We start from the raw sequence: 26901 nt of genomic DNA, 5'->3' as shown, positions 1-26901 counted from the left end.
TCAAAAGCCCATGTCCATGTCGTCGATGACCTCCTCATCGTCGTCCAGCATCCAGCCAGCCACCGCTGCCGTTGGCTGCGAGTCGAAGCTGTCCACCTGCTCTCTATCCCAGGCGCTACTGCGACGATCCGTGCGCACGGGCGGCTTGGCGTACGTTGCCATGGCGGAGGACGCGGTCTCTCGGAACGCAGGGCTGTGGTGCAGCGTGGACGCGGTGTTGTGCCAGGCGTTCTCCACCCCACCACCAAAACCACCACCGCCGTTGCAGCGTACGCCTGACGACGACAATGCCGATGCGGTGTTGCTCTTCGCCGTTGGCTGGGGGCGCTGCTGGCGTTGGTTGCCGTCGGCAACGCCACGGGTCACCTTCGTCGGGGACGACGCATGGCCACCGGGGAAGAATGCTCGACTGGCCCTGGCTACTGGCGGTGGCGAAGGATGTACTCTGGCGTGGGCGGACGGTGGGGGTGGTGAGAGTGGGGGTCTGTTGGCACCGGCCTTGCCAGCGGGGGGATCTCGATTTAAGATATTGTAATGGTCTTCGCCGCCACCACCACCGCTGTCGAAATCACCACCACCCATCCTCAGCGGTGAGAGAGATGGCGACGAAGTAGGGGGAACACTGGCGCCAGCAGCGGCCGTGTGCGGGTAACAGCGCTCTGCGTCTGCCCCGCAGCCACCGGTACTCGGTAGTTTCGTACTACTGCTGCCGAACGTCTCGGCGACCGAGAAGGTGCTGCGTAGTTCGGCGCGCCTCGCCTTGGCCGTGGGCGCTGGCTCAACGGCCGTGCCATACAGCATGCCGTACACGCCCTCCTCGTCGTCGTCGTCGGGCAGGACTGCCGCCATGCTGCCGTGGACAGCCGAAGCACTCTCGCCGACTGCACCGGGCAGGCTGATTCTCGCCAAGCCAGCAGCGCTCGCGGCACTCTTTCCCGAGCCCAGGCTGTCCTGCTGACGTGCTGTCGGATAGGAGGCAGGTGGCAGCGGCGGTGGTGGCAGCGGAGCATGCTTTCCACCGCCACCGCCGATAGGTTGCATCAACGGTGGCGGCGGCGGTGCTTTGTCCGTGAATCCCATACCCACCAGCTCGCTGGTGCTGTACAGCATGCCGTAGTCGTCTTCATCGACTGCCATCACTGCGGAAGTGGCACCGCCGATGTCACTCGTCGTTGCCGCCGCACTCGACAAAGTGTTCCAAGCTATGGAATGGCCGTCAGTGGATTTCTCGTGCATTCCATCCTTCTTTCGCAGCTGGTCGTTCGCATTCTGACCCGACAAGTATGGCTCGCCCTCTTCACTCTCTGCTGGCGGACTGAAAGGTGGTGGTGGGGGTATGGTCTTCTCAAGCGACTGGCTGTGCTTGACCCCGACACCCTCGATGTCCGCGTGTCGTCCGAACGTCTTTGCATGATGGGACGTTGTCCTGTTGGCGCGGCGCTTGTGAGAGTATGTTCTCGTGGGTGGCGCTGGGGCGGCTTCCTCCGTCTGATCCCTGTCCACGACGGAGGCGCCGCTATTCGCCTGCTCATTTCGCACTCCTGCTTCTGGTGGTGGTGGCGGGTGATGGTGTTTGTCTGGCGATGGCCAACGTCCCAGCCCGACTGAGTACCTGGCTGCGGCCTGCTCCTTCTTGACGCCGCCTGAACTCTGTCTGCCCGACGACGGTGCATGCTCTAGTGGTGGCGGAGAGCCGGGTGGCGGCGGGGGAATCTGTCCGCTGTAGCGCGTGCCCAGACTGCCGAGCAGAGTCTGCTCATTGGTGCGGGGACTGGCGGGTCGGGACGGTGCCGATCCGGGCCCGGTGTCCACGTCGGAGTGCAGGCTGCCGTGCGGGCTGCCCGCCGGGCTACCCAGCGGGCTGCCCAGATCTGGATTATAAGCTGCCGCGCCGCCAGAACCGCCGCTCGCAGAACCGCGCAGGAAATTCCTCGGGCACATGGGTGGCGAGGAAAGAGGACATTGCGACGCGGAGATTCTCGACTGTGCCGACTGGTCATGTGCCGCCAGCGTGCTCATGTTGCGGTGGTGTGGCGGGTCCTGGTGCTGCCGGAGCAACGTCATCTGATGATCTGCTTGTATATCAGGGCTTGCTGCACTGCCGTCAGCATTAAGTAGAGAGCAGCTCTGCAGGGATTCCGACGGCGATACTCCAGCCTGTCGCTGCTGCTGCTGATGCCCAGGCGGACACCCGCCGCTTGGTCTCCAGACGGCGTTTGGCAGGCCTACCTGCACGATCTCGGCAGCACCGGTGTGCGGACTGGAGGAGGAGCGTGCCAGCGCCGACAGTTGACTGCTCATGGAGTTGTAGAGGACATCACTAGTGAAGTCCATCGACGAGCGGACGCTGTCGGACTCGGAGCAGCGGCGCGAGTCGTTGGCCCGCTTCACCGTCAGATACTCGCTGTCGTAAATGTCATCGCCGTCTCCCTCGCCACCACTGCCCAGCTGCATATGACAGCTGGAGACGGGGCTGACATTGCAGCTGCTGTTCAGCGAGCGATTGCTGCCGTTGGACATCAGGTATCCGGTCTCGTCGCACCAGCCCTTGTTGAGCGCGATGTCGCTGCCCCCAACGCAGGGCGCCGGGTCCATAGCGATGCAGTTGTCAAACATGCCGGGCCAGGCATGTTCCGGGTGACGCTGGATGATGGCGAACCGCGCCGTCGTCGACGAGATGCTCTCCATCGACTTGAGGACGCGGTTGAAGCCCCGCGAGAGAACCCCCTGGGCCGGAGTGCGCGAGCCTCCCGCGGAACGAGGGCCGCGTATCGAGCTGCCGTCGTACGGGTAGTCATGCGGCGCGACCGCACGCCGTGGGCCTCCTGTGCGTGCACGGACAGAGAGCAAGACATAGGCACACACAGAGACGACACAGTGTTACACACACATGTGTGTGCATGCATGCACAGACGGAGTTTCGCACAGACCCCCGGTGAGTCATGTGCAGACAGATGTACACACAGACTGAATTACGGATAGTCAGAGTAACGTGCAGCCAGAGACACACACAGACTGAGGTACGCACAGACCGAGTTACACACAGCCAGAGACACGCGCAGACCGAGTTACACACAGCCAGAGACACGCACAGCCAGAGACACGCACAGCCAGACACACGCGCAGACCGAGTTACACACAGCCAGAGACACGCACAGCCAGAGACACGCACAGACTGAGGTACGTACAGACCAAGTTACGCACAGACCGAGTTACGCACAGACCGAGTTACGCACAGACCGAGTTACACACACGTGCATGTACATAGACACAGCAACCGCAACAGCAAGGGCAGCGACGACAAAGATGAGGAGGACGTCGAGAAATAACATCAACAACAACAACAACAACAACAACAACAACAACGCATACCCAAGCAACTCCTGCAACGACACCAGCACAAAAAAAACGCTACCCTCAATGAATTCTTCATTTCACAGAGCAAGCTGTCCGTGGCCAATGCGGATGAGCAACCTCCAGCCATCAACACCACCCCTGCCATCCTCAGTCCCCTTCAAGAAATGTCGACTACTCAAGCTGAGGTAGAAAAACTCCTTCGCAGAGTTGACACCAAGAAAAATCTCCGGCTTAACAGAAATCCCACAGGAGTGGAAAGATGCCACCATTACTCCAGTGCCCAAGCCTGGTGACCCGACACAACCAACATATTATAGACCTATCTCTATCTTGAGCAGCGCATCGAAAATCCAGGAAATGTTTTTACATGGGCACCCCTACAAGCATAATAACATTCCACCTACCCAACCAGCAGTCCGGTTTCCGTGAGAAAGACGGCACTGCACAGCAGCTTGCTCGTCTTCTCCATACCCTCTCCACTGCGAGAGACAATGGGAAACATGTCACAGCCTGCTTTTTCGATCTCAGCAAGGCCTTCGATCGTGCGTGGCATGCATGTCTTCTAAGCAAAACGCTCCCACTATGGTGTTCGGGGTAACACACTGGAGTGGTTCCGGCGGTACCTGTTGGGGCGTCGGCAGAGGGTCCAGGTGGATGGCGACCTATCACCTTTCCTCGGGATCCCTGCCGGCGTCCCTTAGGGATCTGTTCTTGCAGGCGCGTCGCACCGACTTTGGAGGTGGGCGGCCATGGAAGGGGGTCCGGGGCCCTCCCCCGGGAAAAAATTTCAAAAATTGAAGCCAATTGCAAGCATTTCCGGGCATTTGGTGCCGTTTCAGTGTACGGTAACTACAATGAAAGACTTTGATTCTGCAAAAAACCAAGAAGATGCTACAATCGGGGACAAACATTACACTCCCCCGGGAAAAAAAAACAAAAATTGAAGCCAATTGCAAGCATTTGGTGCCATTTCAGTTTACATGGACTTTTGATTTTGCAACAAACCACAATCGGGGACAAGGATTTGCCACGTTTGCGCTGAGATCATCGCGCTTTGCTGCAGTGTGCTAAAAAAAAAAAAAAAACAGCCGAAAAAGTGGGCCGCCCCGGCCGGTGCGGTTCCGACACCCTTGTCTTGTGCTGTTTCTATTCCTCGTCTACCCCATACTATGGGCCATAGACCTTCCACATGCATGTGAGAATCCTGGCACAATCTGTAGCCAATTTGCAGACGACACCGCTCTGATTTCCTTAGCGGGAACTCTTCAAGACTGCACCCGAAACTTACAGAGTGTAACAGCAGCTGGAGACTGGCTTGAACCGCTCCCCTGAACAACTACCCCAGATCACCCTCAGGAATAGCCCGCTTACCGTAGCACAAAAACACAAACTCCTCGGAATAATCTTTCAACATGACCTCCGTTGGACGGAGCATGTTGAACACATAGTCAAAAATCACTCAAGTCTTTCAATATTCTTTTTAGACTAAGGTCTACACTCACCAATGATTCTTTATCTCACATCTATCAGATAATACATACTACCTATATTCTCATATGCGAGCAATGCTCTCACACACCGTTGTCACACATTTTCTTTGACAGCCTAGAACGACTCCAGCGGAAAGCCGCCAGAATGGGTATCTACCTTCCCCTTTACACACACTTAGAACACTCCCACATTTTGCATTGCATCAAACGGCCAACATTACTTTTCACATAACTTTTCACATAACTTTTCACATTACTTTTCACATTACTTTTCACATTACTTTTCACGACCACTCGGATATGGCGACCACTCGGATATGGGGACCACTCGGATGTGGCGACCACTCGGATGTGGCGACCACTCGGATGTGGCGACCACTCGGATATGGCGACCACTCGGATGTGGCGACCACTCGGATATGGCGACCACTCGGATGTGGCGACCACTCGGATATGGCGACCACTCGGATACGGCGACCACTCGGATGTGGCGACCACTCGGATGTGGCGACCCCTCGGATGTGGCGACCACTCGGATGTGGCGACCACTCGGATGTGGCGACCACTCGGATGTGGCGACCACTCGGATATGGCGACCACTCGGATGTGGCGACCACTCGGATATGGCGACCACTCGGATATGGGGACCACTCGGATGTGGCGACCACTCGGATCTGGCGACCACTCGGATCTGGCGACCACTCGGATGTGGCGACCACTCGGATGTGGCGACCACTCGGATGTGGCGACCACTCGGATATGGCGACCACTAGGATATGGCGACCACTCGGATATGGCGACCACGTTTCCTTGTCACGGACGCACTCACATTCAAAACAGCTCGGATAAGGCGACCACTCGCTCAACACGACCGACGACCACCCACCCGCGACCGCGTTGCACAGGGCTAGTACAATCATGTCAATGTATGCATTGCATAGTAGTCTGCATGGCGCACAATCATGCGTGGTAGATCTACACATCAGTGCAGGAAGTGTAGATGTGCATGGTGCACGCACGACACTTGACAGGTCTGAGGACCCCAGGCACACGAGTCGTGCTAGAGTAGCATAGGCGTGTGCACTGTGATGCACTGATCAAAAATGATGCATCACATGTGGATATTGTCACGTGACCCACTGAACCTGGATAAGAAGACCACCTGGCCACGGCGACCACTTTTTCTCGTCCCTTGAGTGGTCGCCTTAGACGGGTTGCACTGTATGGTAAAACCTGGTTTAAGCGGTCGTTAAAGCCAGGTGGTTCCACAGTGTCTGTGTAGAACTGTCCGCGCATGGAAAAACGGTCGCTAAGAGCAGGTGGTCGCTAAGGCCAGAGGGCGCTTACACCAGCTTTTACTATATACTCGTCGCACATTCTCTGCTCCACAAGTGTGCCCCACCACATACGGTGTACACTCTCGCTGCATATCGCTCGGAGCGTGCCACCCTCATATAATCTAATTTCAGAAATTTTCGGTGCTCGATATTTTCGGTATGAGGGCAACAGGCTAGGGTAGGCGAACAGAAATTTCGGTACAGAGAAGCAGTTCCCTATTGGATTATGTGTGTTAGTGTTTGTTCGGTGTGTTGAAATTTTAGGTGTGAAACAGACGCACCGAAAGTACCGAAAATAAAAGTACACCGAAAATTTGTGAAATTACAGTAGTTTACGTCGCTCTCGTACCTGGCACTCGCCAACTCCGAGGACTGATCGCTGTCTCCATTCTCCCCTCTACAAGGCCATTCTCCCCTCTACAAGGCCATTGTCCCCTCTACAAGGCCATTCTCCCCTCTACAAGGCCATTGTCCCCTCTACAAGGCCATTCTCCCCTCTACAAGGCCATTGTCCCCTCTACAAGGCCCTCCATTACTTTTTAAAATTGTTTGTCTGCCCAGCTTCGCGAAATCCCTCCGCGTACTCTCTTCAAATCCCAGATATCTCTGCTGTTCCACCACTCTGCATGCTCGTGTAGCGACAACCCCTCTGCATGCTCGTGTAGCGAGCACCCCTGCCCGTACACTTAAGTTTAAAAGCAGTCATTAGTCCCGGCCAATTCTTCCTCACTATTTCTCCTCTCTCACACTATTATCTCTTACGGGCCTTCCGTAAATACCGATATTTATTTAGAAACGAAAACTACTCAAATCTGTGGACAGCAACTGTTTCGCTCTGTTAGAGCTCCTCAGCACAGCTCAGAGGACCGAAGCGCAGCTCTTTGCAATGAAATACGTTTCCGTGAAGCAAAGCATTTTTATAATGAGCTGCAAACCCCGCCAAGAGTACTCGAAATGCTCCATGAGCAGTGAGCGTTGCACAAGGCGAGCGGCAAGGGTTCGCGCTAAGGCAAGAGTGCTCAACCTAACGACATTGCTTACTGCTAGGGAGCATAATACTCAAATCTGTGGACAGCAACTGTTTCGCTCTGTTAGAGCTCCTCAGCACAGCTCAGAGGACCGAAGCGCAGCTCTTCGCAATGAAATACGTTTCCGTGAAGCAAAGCATTTTTATAAAGAGCTGCAAACCCCGCCACACGAAAACTAGTCATTTCTCTTCAACCCCCCTCCCCCCCCCCCTTCCCTGAGAAACAAACACATATGGTACATAGTACAGTTGTCCTTCTTGTGATATCCGTACTAGTGAGCTACCTCGCGTGATAGATCATTATCTTTCTACTCCTCTACTCTAAGTTTGTATCAGCCGCGCATGCATTTCCGTTGTGCTGCTGAGCTTCCATGTCGTTCTAGTTCGGCGTTCTAGCTTTGATCTTGAAGTCAACAGTTCCCCTTTTGTCTTGTCCTGAACTGCTCTGGTGTGATCATAATACCTCTCTAATCAGGCACTTGTTTATCCAGCACCCTTGCAAACCAGCACACTTTCTGGCGAAACGGATTTTTTCAGTTCATTTTCTACGCTTTAATCCGGCACTTGAATTCCGCCTCCAGCAGCGATTTTCTACAACAAATCACTCAAACTGTACACAATTCGATTTTCTAATCCAGCAGTTGTACATCGCATACTGTCAGGGACCATTGTAACATACACAACACATGCAACATACACTTGGGAATATCCTATGCCAGTGCATAGGATACTCCCAAGTGTATGTTATAGACATGCATTCCACAAAGTACTTGGTTTGACACAGAAAATCCCTGCATTTTGACGTACGACACAAACATGTATGATAACATGTGGCCAGGGTTGGAGGGCAGGATTTGATAATCCAGCACCCTTGTTTATCCAGCAGAAAATGCCGTTGCAAAAGGTGACGGATTAGAGAGGGACGACTGTACCGATATTTTTGGTCTTTTTTCTGGACATGCTCACACATGCAAAATGTACATCGAATACTTTTCGAGAAACGAACAGGCGCTCAACCCCCTCCCCCTAAACGGCTAGTTTTCGTTTCTAAATAAATATCTATGTTTACGGATGGCCCCTTATTGGCAACTGGCTATCGTGAGGATAACGATTTGAAACAACAACAACAGCAACAACGGCTCAAATGGCCGACAATGTTCTCTCGCCGCAAAGTGAAGCTCACCCCTCTTGCCCACTCCATAAAATACCAATATGCCCCACAACACATACGCATGCTCAGCACCCTCGCTCAAGTTACGGCCCGGTATAGCCTTCGACAGGTTGAGGGAAGTTGCGTTCTCTCTCTCTCCTGCTCCTCTACTTTGGAGCGGGAGAGTTCTGTATTTATTGGACATGACGACTGGCTAGGATACTGGGAATGGGCGGAAGAAAGCCGAAGCGCAGGCCGTTTGCCGTAGGCAGCTTCAACGTCCGCGGGCTGAACTCAAATTTCCGTCAGGACGCTTTGCGACGCGACCTAAAAAGCTATCGTGTCGACTTGTGTTGTCTTCAGGAAACAAAGCTGACTGGCAGCCTTGACACTGAGAAGGACGGCTATCGACTTATCGCCCTGGCACCTCAATGTCGCCACTATGGGCTTGCATTTGTTGTGTCGTCTTCGTTATCGTCGCAAATTCAGAAATATTGGAGCTTGTCGGACCGAGTGGCTGTGCTGACTATCAACCTGCCTTCACGGGCGGGCAATGGAGGCACCAAGGCATCCACTCTTGCCATTATCAATGTGTACGCACCAACGTCTTCGTTAGTTGCCCGCGACGCTGATGAATTGGACAAATTCTATTCCGACTTGAATAGTGCATATAATCAAATAAAATTGTCAGCTATCGTCCTCTTCGCTGGAGACTTCAATGCTAAGGTTGGGAAAAAGTCGGATGCAAGAGAAACATGTTGTGGGAAGCATGGTAGAGGGAAAAGGAACCTGAGTGGCCAAAGCCTGATAGACTTTTGCCATGCTAGTGACTTGTTCATCTGTAACACTGCCTTTCAGCATAATGCACGGCATGTGACTACTTGGACAGGACATCGCAGGGATGGAGCCAGTGGAGCTACTGTTCCTGTGTATAACCAAATAGATTACGTGCTGTGTAAATCTACCCAGAGGCGGCTTCTCCTTGACAGTCGTAGCTATGGTGGATGCACCCTCTCGTCTGACCACAGGCTCGTTGTTGCGCGGTTGGACCTGCAGAGGCTATATGGAATATTTGGACAGAAGAAGAAAGATGATCTGCAGGCGCCTAAGTTCAACACATTCAAACTAGCCGAAGGACAAGTCCAAGAGGAATATGCTGAGAAGTTGGCCAGTGAGCTGCTAGCTGCCGATCAGGTCCAAGGCAATACCGGCCTGCAGGAAAGATCCCGGAGGCTTATGGAAGTGGTCAGGAGTGCAGCAGGTGATGTCCTTGGCACAGTCCAGCAGAAAACTCGTCGCAAAGCACCGGATCAAGAAATTGAGCTGCTGTCCCTGGAACAGAGATCACTGCGGATCAGCATTGGTAGCACTAACAACCCTGACACCAAAGCATCTCTCAAGACGAAACGAAACAGAATCCTTCACGCTATAAGAACAAAATGCCGAGACAATGCAGAGAAAATTATGCAAGAGAGAGCAGCGGAAGTCGAGAGGTTGAAGAATGGAGCACGGATGTTCAAAGCAGTCCAGCTGATGACCAGAAAGCCAAGCCGAAAGCCCATTGTACATGACCAGAAGGGTCGCTTCATAGCCGATGACCAGGAGGCGGCATCTACTGTCCGGAGCCACTTCCATGACCAGTTTCGTGGGAATGTGGATGCAGGCGTCGAGCCATTCACCGGTCGCCCAAGAAGCCTCCAAAGACAAATCTCATCTGCTGAGGTCTCCAATGCGCTGAAAAAACTGAATAATGGAAGATCCCCGGGCCCAGATGGAGTCCCAGGCGAACTCTTGAAATATGGAAGAGAAAACCTAGCACCTCACATTGCCTGTCTGTTCAACAGCATGTTCACAACTCACCAGCACCTTGACCTGGGATGTGGCACACTGGTACCGTTGCAGAAACCAGGAAAGACGGTTGGACCACCTGGAAATCTGCGCCCTATTGTCCTCCTTATGTCATTACGCAAAACGCTCTCCATTATTACATTGCGAAGAATATCGTCGAAAGTCGGTGAGTACTTGTCTCCGACGCAGAGTGGTTTCAGAGCAGGCCGATCTACAGCGGACCTTGTTTGGAGCCACAGATGGTTTGCAGCAACATGTCAGCATTATCGGCAGGAAATGACCATTCTTGGAATCGACATGTCCAAAGCATTCGACTGTATACGTCGTGACAAACTGTTGACAGTTCTTGAGTCTTTCCTGATGGAGGATGATGTTCGGCTGGTTAGAGTGCTGTTGACCAACACAACTCTGCAGGTACGCATCGGCAGGGCAGTATCAGAGTCCCTTGAAACTACAATTGGCACCCCGCAGGGTGATTCTCTCTCCCCGGTGTTGTTTGTTATATACTTAGAGGCAGCACTGAGAGATCTGAGGAGCACCCAGGTGGCACGAAACAGACCGCCAATGGATCAAAGCATCAACATTCCATTTGAGCTTGTCTACGCAGATGACACCGATTTCATAAACCTTAGTCGTCAATGGCTCACAGAGCTCGAACCGGTCATAGACCACACTCTCGGGCAGTGGGCCCTGAGAGTCAACAACACCAAAACTGAGTGGACAGAGCTGGGTCGATCTGTAGACAGAATTGACGAGCGCTGGAGGACATCCCGAAAGCTGGGCTCACTCCTGGGCGACATTGAGGATGTGACACGTCGCAGGCAATTGGCCGAGGCTGCCTTCCGATCCATGTGGTCTCTTTGGAAGCGCCGAGGACTGATCCGAGAGCCTCTGCGTATGAGGTTGTACTGCGCCTTTATCATGCCGATACTTCTCTATAATTCAGGCACCTGGGGCCTGACGGTTGCTAGCGAACGCTCTCTGGACGCTTTCCATAGAAGGCAACTCAGGTCACTTCTCGGCATCACATGGCCACAGAAGATTAGTAATTTGGCGTTGTATGCCCGATGTGGAGTGGAGCCGGTGTCGGACTTGATCCGAAATTCACGCTGGAGTCTATTCGGGCATGTGCTTCGCCTGGGTAAGGACACGCCAGCACGATTGAGCATGGAGCAATACTTTCAGGCACCCGAGGGGAGGTACCGTGGGAGGCCGAGGGTGACACTACCAATAAAGCTCCACACCGATCTGTCCCAGTCGAACAATGGGCACCTGCGGAGTGTTGAGGACTTGCGCCGTCTGGAGCGGATTGCTGTGGACCGTCCAGCATGGAACGCGCTGGTGAAGAGTGTTTGTGCACACCCTCGTCACGAGTAGAAACAGCCATGGCACCCTTATAAACTCATAACAACCATTCTATAAATAATATTACTATTTGAATCTTTTAATAATTATCTGGCAACTGAACCTCATACGTATAATTATCTGGCCACCCATTGACCATGATGCTACATGAGGAGACAATAGTGATGACATTTTTCCAATGAGACCAATTTTATGACGCTCCATGTTACTGAAGGACTAACTTCGATCATTGGTTTTGTAGAGCCCCATTCTCTAGGAGCTGTCTACATCTGCTTTGTTTCAATGTCCAGCATAAGCGAACGTGTGGATCAAGCATAACTGCTTGGTTGACGCTGCCGCGGGAATGCGTATAATAATAATAATAATAATTTGAAACTCGGATGTTGAGCCATAAATAAATGTGGAAGAGAAAAAGACATATGGATACGAGTTAAGAGTAACTCTCCATCACTGTAACATGATACTATATACAGTCAGAAAGTGCAATAACTAGGCACAAAACTGACAGAGTACTGAAAAATTCGACGTCCTGACACCTAGCTTCAACACATCTCCGTAGCGCTAACCGACAGCCTTCCAACTTGGAAGGCTCTTGGTCTCGTCATCGTCCAGTAACAATCGACATTCTTTGTTCCGTTGGGACTGTAGCTTTTGCTCGTTTTCGTTGCGCTTGCCTTCCCCTCTTTGGTCTTTCCATAACCTTGAACCTTCCAAGTTGGAAGGCTGTCGGTTAGCGCTACGGAGATGTGTTGAAGCTAGGTGTCAGGACGTCGAATGTTTCAGTACTCTGTCAGTTTTGTGCCTAGTTATTGCACTTTCTGACTGTATATAGTATCATGTTACAGTGATGGAGAGTAACGTTACGTGCTGTTCATATTTTAATAGTTGCTGTGCGGTTGTTTGCTGTACGGTTGGTCGCTTGAAAATATCCTTGAAAAGTCCTTAAATCTTGGTTTTTTGTGCCCCGAAATATACTTGAACTTCTAATGTATGTCTGTGTGCGAAACTCCGGTGTTGACAGCCAAGCGTCACGAAAATGACATTTTCCCTTCGGAGGCATCTCCGCCACAACTGCTCCGACGCACGGCGAGTTACGAGAAAATCCACACCATGTACCAGCGAACTACTCAATCTGCGGTGAACTACAAAAAGAAGAGCCAGTAGAGGCTAGGCTAAAACTACTTACCACTTGAAGAGCGCGAGCAACTAAAGTAGTTACTCGAAAAATTCAAAAATGTGTAGTTTCGACCCGTCGACACAGGACCACTGCCGTACTTCCTGCTAGTACTGTATGTAGCACGTATGCAGCTAGTACTACGCTCGTACAGTGCAGGCGCGAACGGCAAGATCAAGCCGAGCAGGCCGCGCAGTCTTCGTTTCGCGTGTGCTTGTGAATTTGAAGTACGACTCGTACACAACAGTTGATCACAGCGGCATGCTTGGCATAGACTGTACATCACAGGGTACACTGACGCCGCCAAAAAACTGAATTTCAAGGATATTTCAGGACAAACCATGTATTTTAACAAGATTTACGGTTTTTTCAGTATATTCTTTACTGGGAATTTTTTTTAGGTATATTTTAGGGTTTTCAAGGGCTGTGCGGACCCTGAGTATCATGTTACAGTGATGGAGAGTTACTCTTAACTCGTATCCATATGTCTTTTTCTCTTCCACAATAATAATAATAATAATAATAGCCTTCGACACACACGCACTTGGCACCTCCCACCATCCAGAACCGATCGCTGTAAAGACTCCCCACTGTACAAGTCCCTAGAATACTACAATGCCCTCCCTGCTAGCATTGGCGACTTCTCCTCCCGACCTGCTTTCAAACAAGAAATCTGCTCGCTGCTGATTAACTCAATCTGCTGCTCCTGCAGCGCTCACCCTCTCCCATACTTGTAAAATTCAAAGTGATGTAAATCACTTTCCAACTGCATAACCCACAGCCCCACCCACAGCATCTCACCTTCTCATACCGTATTTCCGCGCATATAAAGCCATGGCGTTATAGGTGAAACATCGCTGTTTTGGACCAATTTTTTTGGAGAAAATAGACTCGGTTTTAACGCCATGGCGCTAAAAATGAGAGACGCGTACATGCAAAAAAATCGGCAGAGTATGAACTTCGAGTACTCGTACGGTGACGTTGCACATTCATGTCGAGCATCCATGTACTTTCAATTTTCCCTGAAAATTTCAAATTTTGAACCTATTGTGGACAAGGTGGCATACAAACTTGTGTGAAGGTGCGGTGGCGGTAGGGCATGTGACAGTGGGGATGGGTACATGCAGAGAGAATCACCGCTACTGTAGGTTCACTGAAAGAATGTAACTCACCTTTAACCCTTTGGATTCCATAACCTTTTTGCTTCCGCAGAATTTGTGGCAGTCACGAAAATGCGCACTCAATTTCCAACATAACTTTGGTTCTTCTTCACCGATTTTGAAGATCTTGGGCTCATTGGAAAGCTCTTGATGAGAGAAATACAATGAGCCCAAACTCGCCAAGAGCACTACTCATTGTCCGCCACAACGCGCTCCAAACGCGAGTCCAGCTCCAGATCTGAGACGAAGTCGGTCTCCTGCAGCCATTTCACTGAATCTAGCTTGGACCTGTTCAAATGTTTTCGAGTAGAAGCTTACCGTGACTTCGCGCCACGCCGGTCCTGGCACGTGCCGCCTGTCGTGAAGCTGGGAAAATCCCTTTTTTCACGCACTGCTGACTTGCAGCACGCAGCACAGAAATTTCAAAATGTTGGATCGCTCGCCGCTCACTCAAACTTCATCGGAGAGACTTCGGACCTGTTCGGGGCGATACGTGAGAGTTTTCTCTACCACTAGACCCTTCGATTGTTGGATTTGGTCAAGATTTGGCCGAGAACCGAAAGTTTCACTGCGCCCACATGCATACAAAATGTCCATGGTTCGAAATCGAACCATGGACAAAGGGTTAACGCCAGCAGCAGCCAGATGCAACTTCCTCCACATTGAATTTTGTTCACTTATAACACCATGGCTTTATAAGTGAGGGTGGCCTTATATTCGGATATAACGCCATGGCTTTATATTGCCGGAAATACGGTAAATTTATCTCTTATTGGCGATTGAGCCATCGTGAGAATAAAGAATTCAAAAACCACAACAACAACAACAACAACAACAGCAAAAACAACAACAACAACAACAACAAGCGAGTATAAAGATTAGAAAGAAAAACAACATACCTGCTGCTGTGACGGGTGGCTTGTCGCTCTTGACGCGCGTGGCCAAGTAGAGAATGACGGCGGCGAAGACAAGGGCGGCAGTCCCCGAGGCAACGATGATCACCGTCCAATCGGAGAGCAGGTCCGTCTGCCGCGAGTCGCCCTGATCGGTCGTGAACTCGGGAACGGCCGTGGAGACGATCAGGTTCGTGATGACGCGGAGATGCATGCTGTGCGTGGCCTGCGTGGCCTTGTTGCTAGCAGTGCAGCTATACACGCCGGTGTCGATACTGGCGACGGACGTCAGCGTCAGGTTGCTGCCGAAGATGTTGCCCGACATCTGCATGCCACAAACACACAGCAAGCACACATGCGTCTTGTTAAGATTCGTCACATGGAGGCGCACACGAACTGCTCATACATACCGTATTTCCCGGATTGTGAGTCGCACTCCTATTTCTGGGTCTATGTCATATCGTTTCGATGCACATGTATTAACTTCAGTAGTATGTCATGCTCGATTGTAAGTCCTCCCCCCCCCCTTGTTAGGAATGAAGTTTAGCGTAAAAAGGTGCGACTTATATTCAGGGAAAAAACAGTACGCATCAGTGCTGGCGGCGGAAATGGTTTCTGATTGGCCCGGCCGTAGCATAGTCGTGTGTCCATGGTGTGAATCTGCACTCTCTTGTACCATCGTTCTTCAATGCGACGGAGCCCACGATAGGCGGTCAGCCATTGGGTCATCCTCATAAAGCTAGTATTACTATTATTATGACATAGCTCTCAAAATGCGAAGACTCCACTGTAGCCATCCACTATATCCATACATCTTCACTCTCCAAACGGTCTCTGGGCTACACCAGGGAGTCGTACTCAAACTAGGGAGGTGACACGGCACAGAAATCCGTGTCACAGGGGTTGACTCGCACCCGTAACCCCTCGTTGTTAGTTTTGGAATAGTTCAGTCCAGTCCGGTCCGAAAGGTCATACTCGGATCGACTCGCCTTCTGTACTTCACCTCCAAGCGTGCAACGCAAGACCCGCAAAGTATGACTTTTCTGTGGCGAACGATTTTGCCATTGATCAAGTTTTTATTGGAGTGCTCAGGCATACTGCGATTGCTGAGACGTCCCGAGCACGCTTGTTCAGGTTCTCTATTTTTGACGAGCCAGTCCTACAGCCCCCTACATTGTATCTAACGACGTAGGAGCTGACAATGTAAGAGGATTTCCCTGGAAATAATGATGATGGTGGTGTGACTGCTGCAGGAAAAATGCTGGCTGTTTATGACAGTATGACTAGATGTACAATGTAGCTCTCTTGTATGGTACTTCACCCCTGCTATAAATGTGTTGTTTAGGAAGACTGGTGTATTGTGCAAGTCATAAAGAAGAAATGGGGCAGATACACGACTTACAATTTTCAAAAACCAGCTTCGTGTTATGTGTAATTTGTGTCAAAAATTGTAGTATTTAGACATGACAATATCATTGGCTGTACTTCTCTAATATGGTACATAACCCCTGCTATAAATGTGTTATTTAGGCAGACTGGACCATTGTGCAAGTCATAAAGAAGAAATGGGGCAGATACACGACTTAGATTTTTCAAAACCTGGCTTCGTGCTATGTGCAATTTGTGTCAAATTGTAGTATTTCAACATGACAACATCACTGGCTGTACTTCTCTTATATGGTACTTAACCCCTGCTATAAATGTGTTGTTTAGGAAGACTGGTGTATTGTGCAAGTCATAAAGAAGAAATGGGGCAGATACACGACTTACAATTTTCAAAAACCAGCTTCGTGTTATGTGCAATTAATTAATATTTGGGTGAATTTTTAGTATTCGGATTAACCTAGGATACGACTCTGAACAGTTCTGAACGGTTACCGCAACACTACACGCCGTCTCATAACTGCTGCTGTTGCCATCACTGCTATCAAGTAGTTCGGACATGGCAGGAGCTAAAAAAATTGCTGGTAGTCTTTCAAAGAATACTGGCGAGTGATGGGCTGTAAACGAAATGTGCTGCCTCAATAATTTCAAAAACTAGACACTCATGCGGCAGGCTTGGAGGTGAAGCACAGAAGGCGAGTCGATCCGAGTATGACCTTTCGGACTGGACTGGACTGAACTATTCCAAAAATAACAACGAGGGGTCACGGGTGCGAGTCAACCCTGTGACACGGATTTCTGTGCCGTGTCACCTCCCTAGTTTGAGTACGACTCCCTGGGCTACACCAATCACTAAAAGAAAAAGAGATATTAAAATATTTGAACAAACGGCGAGGAGACAACAATTTGATAACCGCAATCAGTAATACAAGCTGGATCGACATTTGTGTACACTGTATGCATTATCTAACGCTGAAAGCACGTTTTCATTACCGTAGTGTCGCCCTTAACGTACAATACATGAATACAGTGTACACAAATGTCGATCCAGCTTGTATTTATTAATACTGATTGCGGTTATCAAAATAATTGTTGTCTCCTCGCCGTTTGTTCAAATATTTTAAATCGAGATACACCCAGCCTCAGATAGATATTCTGAATCTAACGCTGAAAGCACGTTTTCATTACCGTAGTGTCGCCCTTAACGTACAAGATATTAAAATTATTCGAATTATCGGGCAAGGCCCATCTTCAGGAATGTAGCCCAGAGACCGTTTGGAGAGTGAAGATGTATGGATATTATGACATAGCGGGTACGTATGACCTCCTCAGCAGATTGGTGGACAAAGTGTTGGTCCGGCCATACCATAACAAATTAGTCGTCCATGGTGTGTATGGCACAGCGAGTACATACGACCTCCTGAGCACAATGGCGGACACAGTTTTGGGCCGGCCATGGGCCGACTCGACGCACCAATTCCGCCGTCCCTGAACATACATGTACACATGTGCACTTGTGGGACGTGACCGGCTGCAGCTCCTACACCGCAAAAGTAATATTTTCGGGTGTTACTTTAATTTCGGTGATTTCGGTCCAGAAACCAAGCGCGTAAATTAAAATCACACTTAAATGGCACCAGAGTATGCAGTGTAGATGTATGTGAAGTGAAAGCTGGTCACCCAACTCTATATTACACCTGAAACATGCCAGGTCCCTGGCACTGGAAATTTAAAATACGACCACCAAGCACTCACCCGTTCTGATACGACCGTCGCATCGGAGGCCTCGAGCGACTGTAGGGGACCGGCCCAGGTGACCGTGTCGAGTACGGCGGCTCGAAACCTGCAGACCAGGGTGACGGTGGAGTGTATGCCCACGTCGACTATGCCCGGGCTGGAACTGTGCGTCAGCATGACAATGGACTCTACGTCTGTGATCACGGTCATCGCCAACGTGTTCGTGTGTGGATGCACGCGCACACACGAGCGCGTGCGCGAACACACACACAAATATACATGCACATACAAGCATACATACACACACATGTATACAGATGCACACACACACACACACACACACACACATACACATACGTGTGTACGAATGCACACATACACACACACACAGCCGAAAAGTGCTACGCTGTGAAACAGTGAAACACGCAACAAGGGTAACTGATCAAGTCCAGGAAAACTGCTCACTGCACAGGGGCGCCCGGAAGGTATTTTAGGCTGTGTTTAGATGAGAATTACTAACCTGGATCGAGGCCAAACCGGGTTGAACGTCCGTGGGATGGAAAAATAGGTGTGCGTTTACATGAAGACAATTGACGCCAGTCAATTACTTTTATGCCACCAAAAGTCCACTTCTACAGCCATGTATGGTCACGGGATTACTTTTGCGCGAAATTTGTATGTGCAGTGCTGTTCAAACCTGGCGCGAGATGCGCACAGAAGTACGGTAGCACGATTTCTGGATTTCAACTCTTTCCCAAGGGGAGGGTTGACGTCAGCCAGGGTTTAAATTTCAACCTCGGTCAAGCGCAATCAAGAGTACATAATCCCCCAGAGTGTGCAACGCCTGATCCAGCTCTGCATAGGGTCTTGGTCGAGCGTAATCGGATCTTCTGATGTCATGCGTACACTTCACACCAGCGCAAGGCCGGTCTCGAGGCAGGACACCATTGTTTTTGATCCGAGAGTACCCGCGACTCCCCGGGTTCCCCTCAGATGTGTACGGTATTACGACGCAAAGATTCGATTACGCTCGACCAAGACCCTATGCAGAGCTGGATCGGGCGTTGCACACTCTGGGGGGGGGGGGGGGGTTATGTACTCTTGTCGCAATGTGTCATGTAAACGTGCCAGTCAGTCTCTGTTCATGGCGGGTTGGAACTCGACCTGGGTTGAACGCAACCCGGTTTGAACCGCTTCATGAAACACAGCCATAGGGCGGTACAGTTATCCACTTGAAGAACAATTCACTCGTGGAACTAGGGTGGCTCCTCTGAAAATTTTGGAAATTTAGAGCCCATGATATCCGTTCTTTTTATTGATTCCCAGGGCAGATCTACCATGCGTGGGACAAACAGTGGTGCAGGGAGTACAGTGGTAGGTGTAGCGTGACCACACCCCTACTGCATGCACGCTGCATGCCATACACACTGCTCACTGCACGTACGCTGCAGCATGCCATACACACTGATCACTGCATGCACACCATACACTGCTCATTGCTCACTGCATGCACGCTGTACAGACTGCACGCACTGATCATTGCATCACACCCTGCACTCCACACACACACACACACTGCGAACAATACACATGGCTTACTGCTTACTGCATGCAGGCCCTACACACTGCATGCACTGCACTGCTCACTGCATGAATGCATATCGTACGCACTGCTCACTGCCTTCACGCTGTACACTGCATGCACTCCACTGCTCACTGCATGAATGCATATCGTACGCACTGCTCACTGCAATCACGCTGTACACTGCATGCACGCTGCACACTGCACTGCTCACTGCATGAATGCGTATCGTACGCACTGCTCACTGCATTCACGCTGTACACTGCATGCACGCTGCACACTGTATGCACTCCACTGCTCACTGCATGAATGCACATCGTTCGCACTGCTCACTGCCTTCACGCTGTACACTGCATGCACGCTGTACACTGCATTCACGCTGTACACTGCATGAATGCACATCGTACGCACTGCTCACTGCCTTCACGCTGTACACTGCCTTCACGCTGTACACTGCCTTCACGCTGTACACTGCCTTCATGCTGTACACTGCATTCACGCTGTACGCTGCATGCATGCTGTACACTGCCTTCACGCTGTACACTGCCTTCACGCTGTACACTGCATGCACGCTGTACACTGCATTCACGCTGTGCACTGCATTCACGCTGTGCACTGCATTCACGCTGTACACTGCATGCACGCTGTACACTGCATGCACGCTGTACACTGCATGCACGCTGTACACTGAATGCACGCTGTACACTGCATGCACGCTGTACACTGCATGCACGCTGTACACTGCATGCACGCTGTACACTGCATGCACGCTGTACACTGCATGCACGCTGTACACTGCATGCACGCTGTACACTGCATTCACGCTGTACACTGCATGCACGCTGTACACTGCATGCACGCTGTACACTGCATTCACGCTGCGCGCCATGCACACTGCTCACTCACTGCACACACTGCTGACTACCGTATCGTTTGCTAACGCAGACACGCTCACTGCAGGCGCACGTACTGCACGGCTCACTGCACACCGTACACACTGCGCGCGCTGCTGACTATCGTTTGCTTACGCAGGCATGCCTTGCCATCGCTGTGCTTGATATGATTCACAGGACACTCGCACGAGTAGCCGCCCTCCTTGTTCGTACACTCGGCAGGAAGGCGGCAGCGATGATTACCGTCCATGCATTCGTTATCATCTAAAGGCAGCACAGCACATTGAGGAAAAACCCACACAAGCGCAAACGATGATGAGGCAGGACATTTCGAGACGTGGACCCTTTATCAAACCCAATTTTGCTTGAATAATAATCAAAGGTCCTATGCTAACATGGCCGAGAAAGGGAGTGTAAGAGGGCGGTGGTGTACAGAGGTTCCTCTATAATCTGGCACTATTCTTGTTTAATACGGAAATTCCGCTGGATTTACCGAGGGTGCTGGATTAGAAATTCTGATTTACTGCTGCAGTGTGCACGAAAAGGATATTTTTGGCTGCTGGAAATTATGCTGGTTTATAAAGTGCGGGATTAATTAAAGAGGGACGTCTGCATAGGAAAACAGTCTGGGTTTCAGTGAGATGTAGCAAAGCGCAGCGCGCACACAAACAGGCGTGTGCGCCGGTGCCCTTCAAGGGGGGGGGGGGTTCCGGGGGGCCTCCCCGGGAAAATTTTCAAAAAATGAAGCAAAATCCTGTATTTTGAGCGAATAAAGGGGGGGGGGGTTACGGGCACCCAGGAACCCATACGGGGCACTCGCCTGCACACAAACATGCAGTCCCTTTCAGTGGAGTAAAACCTGTAACTAAAGACCACGGTGACTAGCGACCAGCCTGGTACTACAGTAAAACCTGTAACTAAAGACAACGGTGACTAGCGACCAGCCTGGTACTACAGTAAAACCTGTAACTAAAGACCACGGTGACTAGCGACCAGCCTGGTACTACAGGCCACTTTGCCAGGCACGGACGGTCTCACACATTCACATAATTTTGGTCGTGCAGTGCAAACCTCTAACTATGGACCACCTGCCACTAAAGACCCCTTTCTCTGGCCCCAAGGGGTGGTCGTTAGTTACAGGTTTTACTGCAGGTAGTTCGGCGGCAGCTTACCATCACATTCCGTCCCGTTGCCGGTAAACCCGGGTTTGCACACACACTGGACGCTGCCGCCCGGGTCACTACCGGCATCGCCCTCGTTTTCACCCCTGTTGTCGTCGTTGGCATCGCCCTCACGAGCCTCACCACCGCCAGCACTATCGCCATCGACAGCCGTCACACTGACGGGATCGGGTGTGGCCGCGGTGACGGGGGGCCGGCACACGGCGTTCTTGTGACAGGCAGCTGCCTCGTCAGGATAACACTGGCAGTACACTGTCAACGCAGCAAAACAAAACACACACACACAGGCATGCATGCGTACATGTACACTCACATACACGTGCACACACACCGGCAGGCATGCGTACACGTACACCCTCATACACACACACACACGCACATGTACACACACACACACAAACACGAAACACGCACACACACGAACACGAGCATAGGACTGAATACAAGCGTCCAAACATTGGTTCGGCTGAGAGAGCACGGCGATCACTAGGAAAAGCAATTCACGAGTGCCCGTTGATCGGGAAAGCCTGAATCTTGAGTTTTGATAACACCTAGAGCGGGGATGTGAGCGAAAGAGGATTGGAAACAGATAGATTTAGACACCAGGGACATGCAGCCGAGTAACACCGCCATTGGAGGAGGTCCAGCAGGAGGGGGGGGGGAGGTTGTGTCCGGGGATGTCCCCTGTGAAATTTTTGAAATTAGGATTCAAAATCCTGCATTCTGGGCACTTTTTTTCGTGGTCGGGCGAAAAAGTGGTCCGGCCCAAACTGGACCGGCCGGAGCGGCTGTTGCGCCCCTGACATGTCCTCACATTGAGGAAATGCGAGGGCTTGTTTGCTGCCACAACCCGGGGCCAAGCTACAACTGCTCTTGTCTTGCCTGCCTGCCACTCCCGGTATGGTTTCCATTCCATTGCGTATCCTGGTGCCGACAGGTGGAATGCGCTGCCTCCATCTTGTCGCCTGGCCGGGTCGCCTGCTTTGTTTCGCGCTCTCACAAAGTCGCATTTTAGGGTTCCCAGCAAAAAGGCAACATTGCCTGTTGGGAAATCCCTAACAAAATAAGAAGATTAAACTCGGATGGAAAGCCAAGGATTAAAAATAAAAAAGAGGACCAAAAGTCAGTGTTCTGCTTATAACTGTTAGTGTTGGACAAAACAGATAACTTGCAAACTTTTGGTCCTCTCTTTTAAAATAATAATAAGAAAAAAATAGCAATGAAAAATATCAATTGTGCACTCATAACCATGTATAAACAATTAAAATGAAACAATTCCAGAATGTTTTCGTGTGACCATCATCAGTGGAACATCGTCACATAGTAAGAATCACTAAAACAACCAGTTATATAGCTAGAGTAATGAAAAGAAGCGTGAGAATGCAGCACAGCTAGCGGTTATGCATAACGCGTGTAGTGTGAACCTTTGCAGAGTACCTGAGAATGGTAGCAGTAGATGAATGTGGCAGCTGTGAGTGCGTGTGAACAAAAACTGGTGAGTGCGTAAGAAAAAAAAAATAATAGTTGTCTAGTAGAGATCCAGTGCTGGCCAAACACAGCTGCTGGATGGCAAGCTGGCAGATAAGTATAGTAAAAACCTGACAAGGCGACCACTCGGATAAGGTGACCACCTGTCCCATCAGACCACTGTAACCAGGACCAGGTGATGCTATTTCCAGTCAAATGACCCTGGACTAGGAGACCACCTGTTAACAGAGACCGCCGCATTTCGAAGGTCCCTTGAGTGGTCGTCTTAGGTCATGTTCTAGACTATGGTGGGCCCCGGATCACGGATCCGGATTCGCCAACTCCGTACATGTTCGACTGTACGAATCCGGATCCAGGTCTCACGGGTTCGGATCCAGTCAATCCACCTCACAGAGCAAGACTAGACGGACTGATTTGTGTTCTGTCTCCTCAAAACTCCAAATATGCCTACTCTAGGTCAAGAGTTCACCATAATGCGTACAGATACTACGGAATAGTATGGGAGAAGCTGTAGCAACGGGGTTGCTAAGGTCTTGAAAAGGATTATCGGTTGTGCCAAGAGTATGTGAAAACCAGAGTGTGCAGCTCGGATGGGTTGCTGTCACGGCGGAATTACGTGATTACATCATTTTAGTAGTGCGTACAAGCAGGATTCAAGCAGGTCTCCTTCTGCATAACTGCAGCTCAGTTGTACACACTGCACCATTTCCCGCCTCAGATCTGCGCCAAATATGATGCAATCACGGAATTCCGCCGTGACAGACACCCATAGTAGAATAAGCCCCAAGCTACACACTCTAGTTTTCATGTACGCTTGGTTGTACAGATTGGATTGTATCCATCCGATCGAAGTGACCTGATCGACGGGAATCGAGATCCAGTTACCACAACCGAATGCAGCCTACAGTCCATTTCAAAACTATAGACGCGCACCTAGGCAAAAACCGTTATGCCAGCATCTATACCACACAAAATCTGTGATCACTTTGTGCATAAAATTTTCCAAATTGGGCGTCTGTTATCCAATCGTTAAGAAACTATATGAGAATAATTGTGGAGCGGACCTGAGCAATATTCCGAAAACTATTCTCAAAAAGTTCCAGCCAAATTTGAAATATTTCAAAAACAATGCGCGTCTATAGTTTTGAAATGGACTGTAAGATGGGTCTCACAGTAGCTGTACAGTACAAGCACTCACCTTGCTGTACCGATGTGAAAAGGGCCAGAATAAACAGCGTGGAAAGGATTTGTCGTGGGCGCGCAGCAGGCACCTGAAAGGAGTCAAGCAGCAACGCACACATGCACACACACACGCGCGCGCGCGCACACACATCCACACACACACACACACACGCTTATCATACTTGCTCATCTCTAGCAGCAGTCACATGGCGTCGCAGCAGTAGTACAGGCCGAAAATTGAATGCGGCAGAAATGTGTTTTAGCCCTGGTAGTGGTAGGCCGGAAATTGAATGGGCCGAACATTTGTAGACGCATGTCATGCAGCTGGCCCATAGAAAACGATCACAACTGCATAGTCTAAGTTACTTATTGCCATACCTAACAAACATGAACTGCTGTATACCGTTTCAGTGTTGATTTTTTGTTGTCCCCTTCATGTATTTACTCTCACGCCCTATAAGGAATTGAGTGCACAGTACAGACTACAGATTTGCGTGACCGTTTGTGCATGGTACGAACGTTGATGCTGAATTGAACCCACCTTTCCCATGACTGGCCCGTGTTCCCAAGAACTGCTATGCTGGCGCTGTCACACTTCCAAGCCGTATGGGACCTCTCCAATAAGCACCGGAAGTAGAATGACTTCGGTACGACAGTCCAGGTCGAAGGTCAGTCGCGGGCCGGACTAGATCAACTGAAAGCTGGCAAATGGCTTCCACTCGGTTTTCGAAGTGAACGAACAGTTCAAGCACCGTTCAACACCTCCACTCAACTCTTGGCAATCTCCTTCGTTTCGGCTTGGGGTAGATCACCGCCGACGTAGATGACCTCCTGCGTGTTGCTTCGATCCTGCTCTGTCTACTACTCTTGCAGGCTGCGGGCATTCTCCAGCTGAGGGGAACAGCTGTGACAGACACAGCTGCAGGATGGCCACTCCGTCGGAGTCTCTGCATCAGCGGCGGAGCTCCGGCGGAACACAGATTGATCCGACAAACACAACGGTCGCACACTACTACTACTCTCAGCTCAGTGGTGGCCGCAGGAAACTGCCGCCTCCCATTTAGTGTAGGTCCAGTGTGGGTTCGCGATCAGCGCAGGTACGATTTCCACAATACTGTAGTGATTTTATCTCTCAAAATACTGTGAGTTGCACACAGCTCAGGCGAGATATTGGTATCGATGTTCTAAATAATTTTCACAAGTATAAAACTGAGCACAGAGAAACCGCGTCAGGACTCCATGGACTGAACAAGCAAGCAGGAGTGAGAAATTTCTAATTTCTGCAACCTCTACTGTTGGCTATTCACTACTCTGTCCAGCAAAGATCTCCCTCAACGCTTCACTCGTCCTCCAAAATAATTTCTGCCGACGTTCCAATCAAGTCGGCTTTCTCTTCCCAACTTCAATCCTCTGTAAAGTTGCTACGAGTTCGAGACCGAAGCCGCCATACGCGTATTCGAACCCTTTGCACGAGTTCTGTACGACAGCGTAGATGGACTGTCATCCCCGCGGCCCCAGCAAGTTGTTGAGGCCGAGACCGCTAGAGGACTCAGCGATAGTGCCGATACCGGCACCAGCCTGACCTCATGACGACGGCCAGGTAGTCTACGAGTCGTAGATCTACAACTCGTAACAAGAGTTCATGAACTCTTGCTATTTCAGTGCCAAGTCACGACGTTCCACAAGTACATGTAACAACGTTAGTTCGCTCTTGACCATGTTGACTGTGAGCGGAGAGCAGTAGTAAGAGTAGTAGAATTTATTACGATGTATTTTGATAGGGAAGGCCCTACAGACGTTGTCGTCTTGGAGTCTACTTGTATGTTTGTCTCCGGCTCACCGAGTAGCAAACTAGAGGACCATCCCGAAGTGGCGAAGGAGAAGAAAAGCACTGGAGTCTGCAGATCACAGATGCAGAAGTTCTCACTCTCAGCAGCTGAGAAATCGCTGGCGAAATGTTCGACAACTACCCAGCGAACTCGGGTCATGAAGTTCAAAGGTCATCCATCAACCTTGCCAGGAGCGCGGGTCCACAGACTAGACGGGCGTTGAGTGTTGGATCGCGGAGTAAACTGGCCTACGGTACAGCACAAAAGTGAAGTACATGTACATCTACATCATGTAGCGTCTACCATGCGCATGCAGGGTAAACTTGTGAACACAATAATAGAAAAGTTGACAGGATGGCTTTTCTAAAATTCAGTTTGTACTCAAATCCATCAAGCAAACTTGTGCGTATACGACTTCTGAAAGTCGAGCTTCCTGGCAAGGTCCGACTTGGAAAAGATCTTCTTTCAGCAAGCAGCATTTGAATAATGCAAGACGACTTCTGTCACTGGCCAACGAAGCACGTTGGACTGGCCGAGAACTCCCCACATATCTCTTTACTGGAAATCTAGTCAACGTGTAAAGGCCGAAAGCGACGCATTGAGGTCAGCCGGGCCCGGTTCGACCTGGGACTTCTTGCGCAGTTGCGGAGCTTACTCTTGTTGGCTTTGAAGTCAGTCGGAGCTGAGAGTGGAGAGGGTTCGTATGCTGGGACTCGTACTGTACCACAGGTACGTGGCATTGGTATTGAACTTTGTAGCACTGTAGGCTGTACTGTGCGAGAATGGCTCGGTACAATTATTTATTATGCTTGTTGATCAAGTAGC

At 50.5% G+C, this 26901-nt stretch overlaps 1 protein-coding gene across 1 annotated transcript; it reads right to left on the bottom strand.

Annotated features, from left to right (window-relative positions):
• On the bottom strand, positions 1 to 25790 carry LOC135827087 (mucin-19-like). Its single transcript, XM_065339611.1, has 7 exons — positions 24789 to 25790; positions 24264 to 24336; positions 21569 to 21829; positions 20532 to 20660; positions 17940 to 18115; positions 14808 to 15126; positions 1 to 2825 (listed from the first exon to the last, which is right to left on the bottom strand). Exons 1-7 carry the CDS (start codon positions 24795 to 24797, stop codon positions 1 to 3), a joined length of 3792 nt encoding a protein of 1263 aa, XP_065195683.1. The 5' UTR covers positions 24798 to 25790.
• Between the last annotated feature and the right edge of the window lie 1111 nt (positions 25791 to 26901).

Source organism: Sycon ciliatum, chromosome 11, assembly GCF_964019385.1.
Source record: "Sycon ciliatum chromosome 11, ocSycCili1.1, whole genome shotgun sequence".
NCBI lineage: Eukaryota > Metazoa > Porifera > Calcarea > Leucosolenida > Sycettidae > Sycon > Sycon ciliatum.
This window is presented reverse-complemented; position numbering and strand designations above follow the sequence as displayed.

Excerpts from the sequence above, each read along its gene's own strand:
- LOC135827087 (XM_065339611.1), bottom strand. Across the intron at positions 20,661-21,568 it reads CAACGGGACGGAATGTGATG|ATGATAACGAATGCATGGAC; the intron begins GTAAGCTGCCGC and ends TGCTGCCTTTAG. Across the intron at positions 15,127-17,939 it reads CGACGGTCGTATCAGAACGG|ATGTCGGGCAACATCTTCGG; the intron begins GTGAGTGCTTGG and ends TGTGGCATGCAG.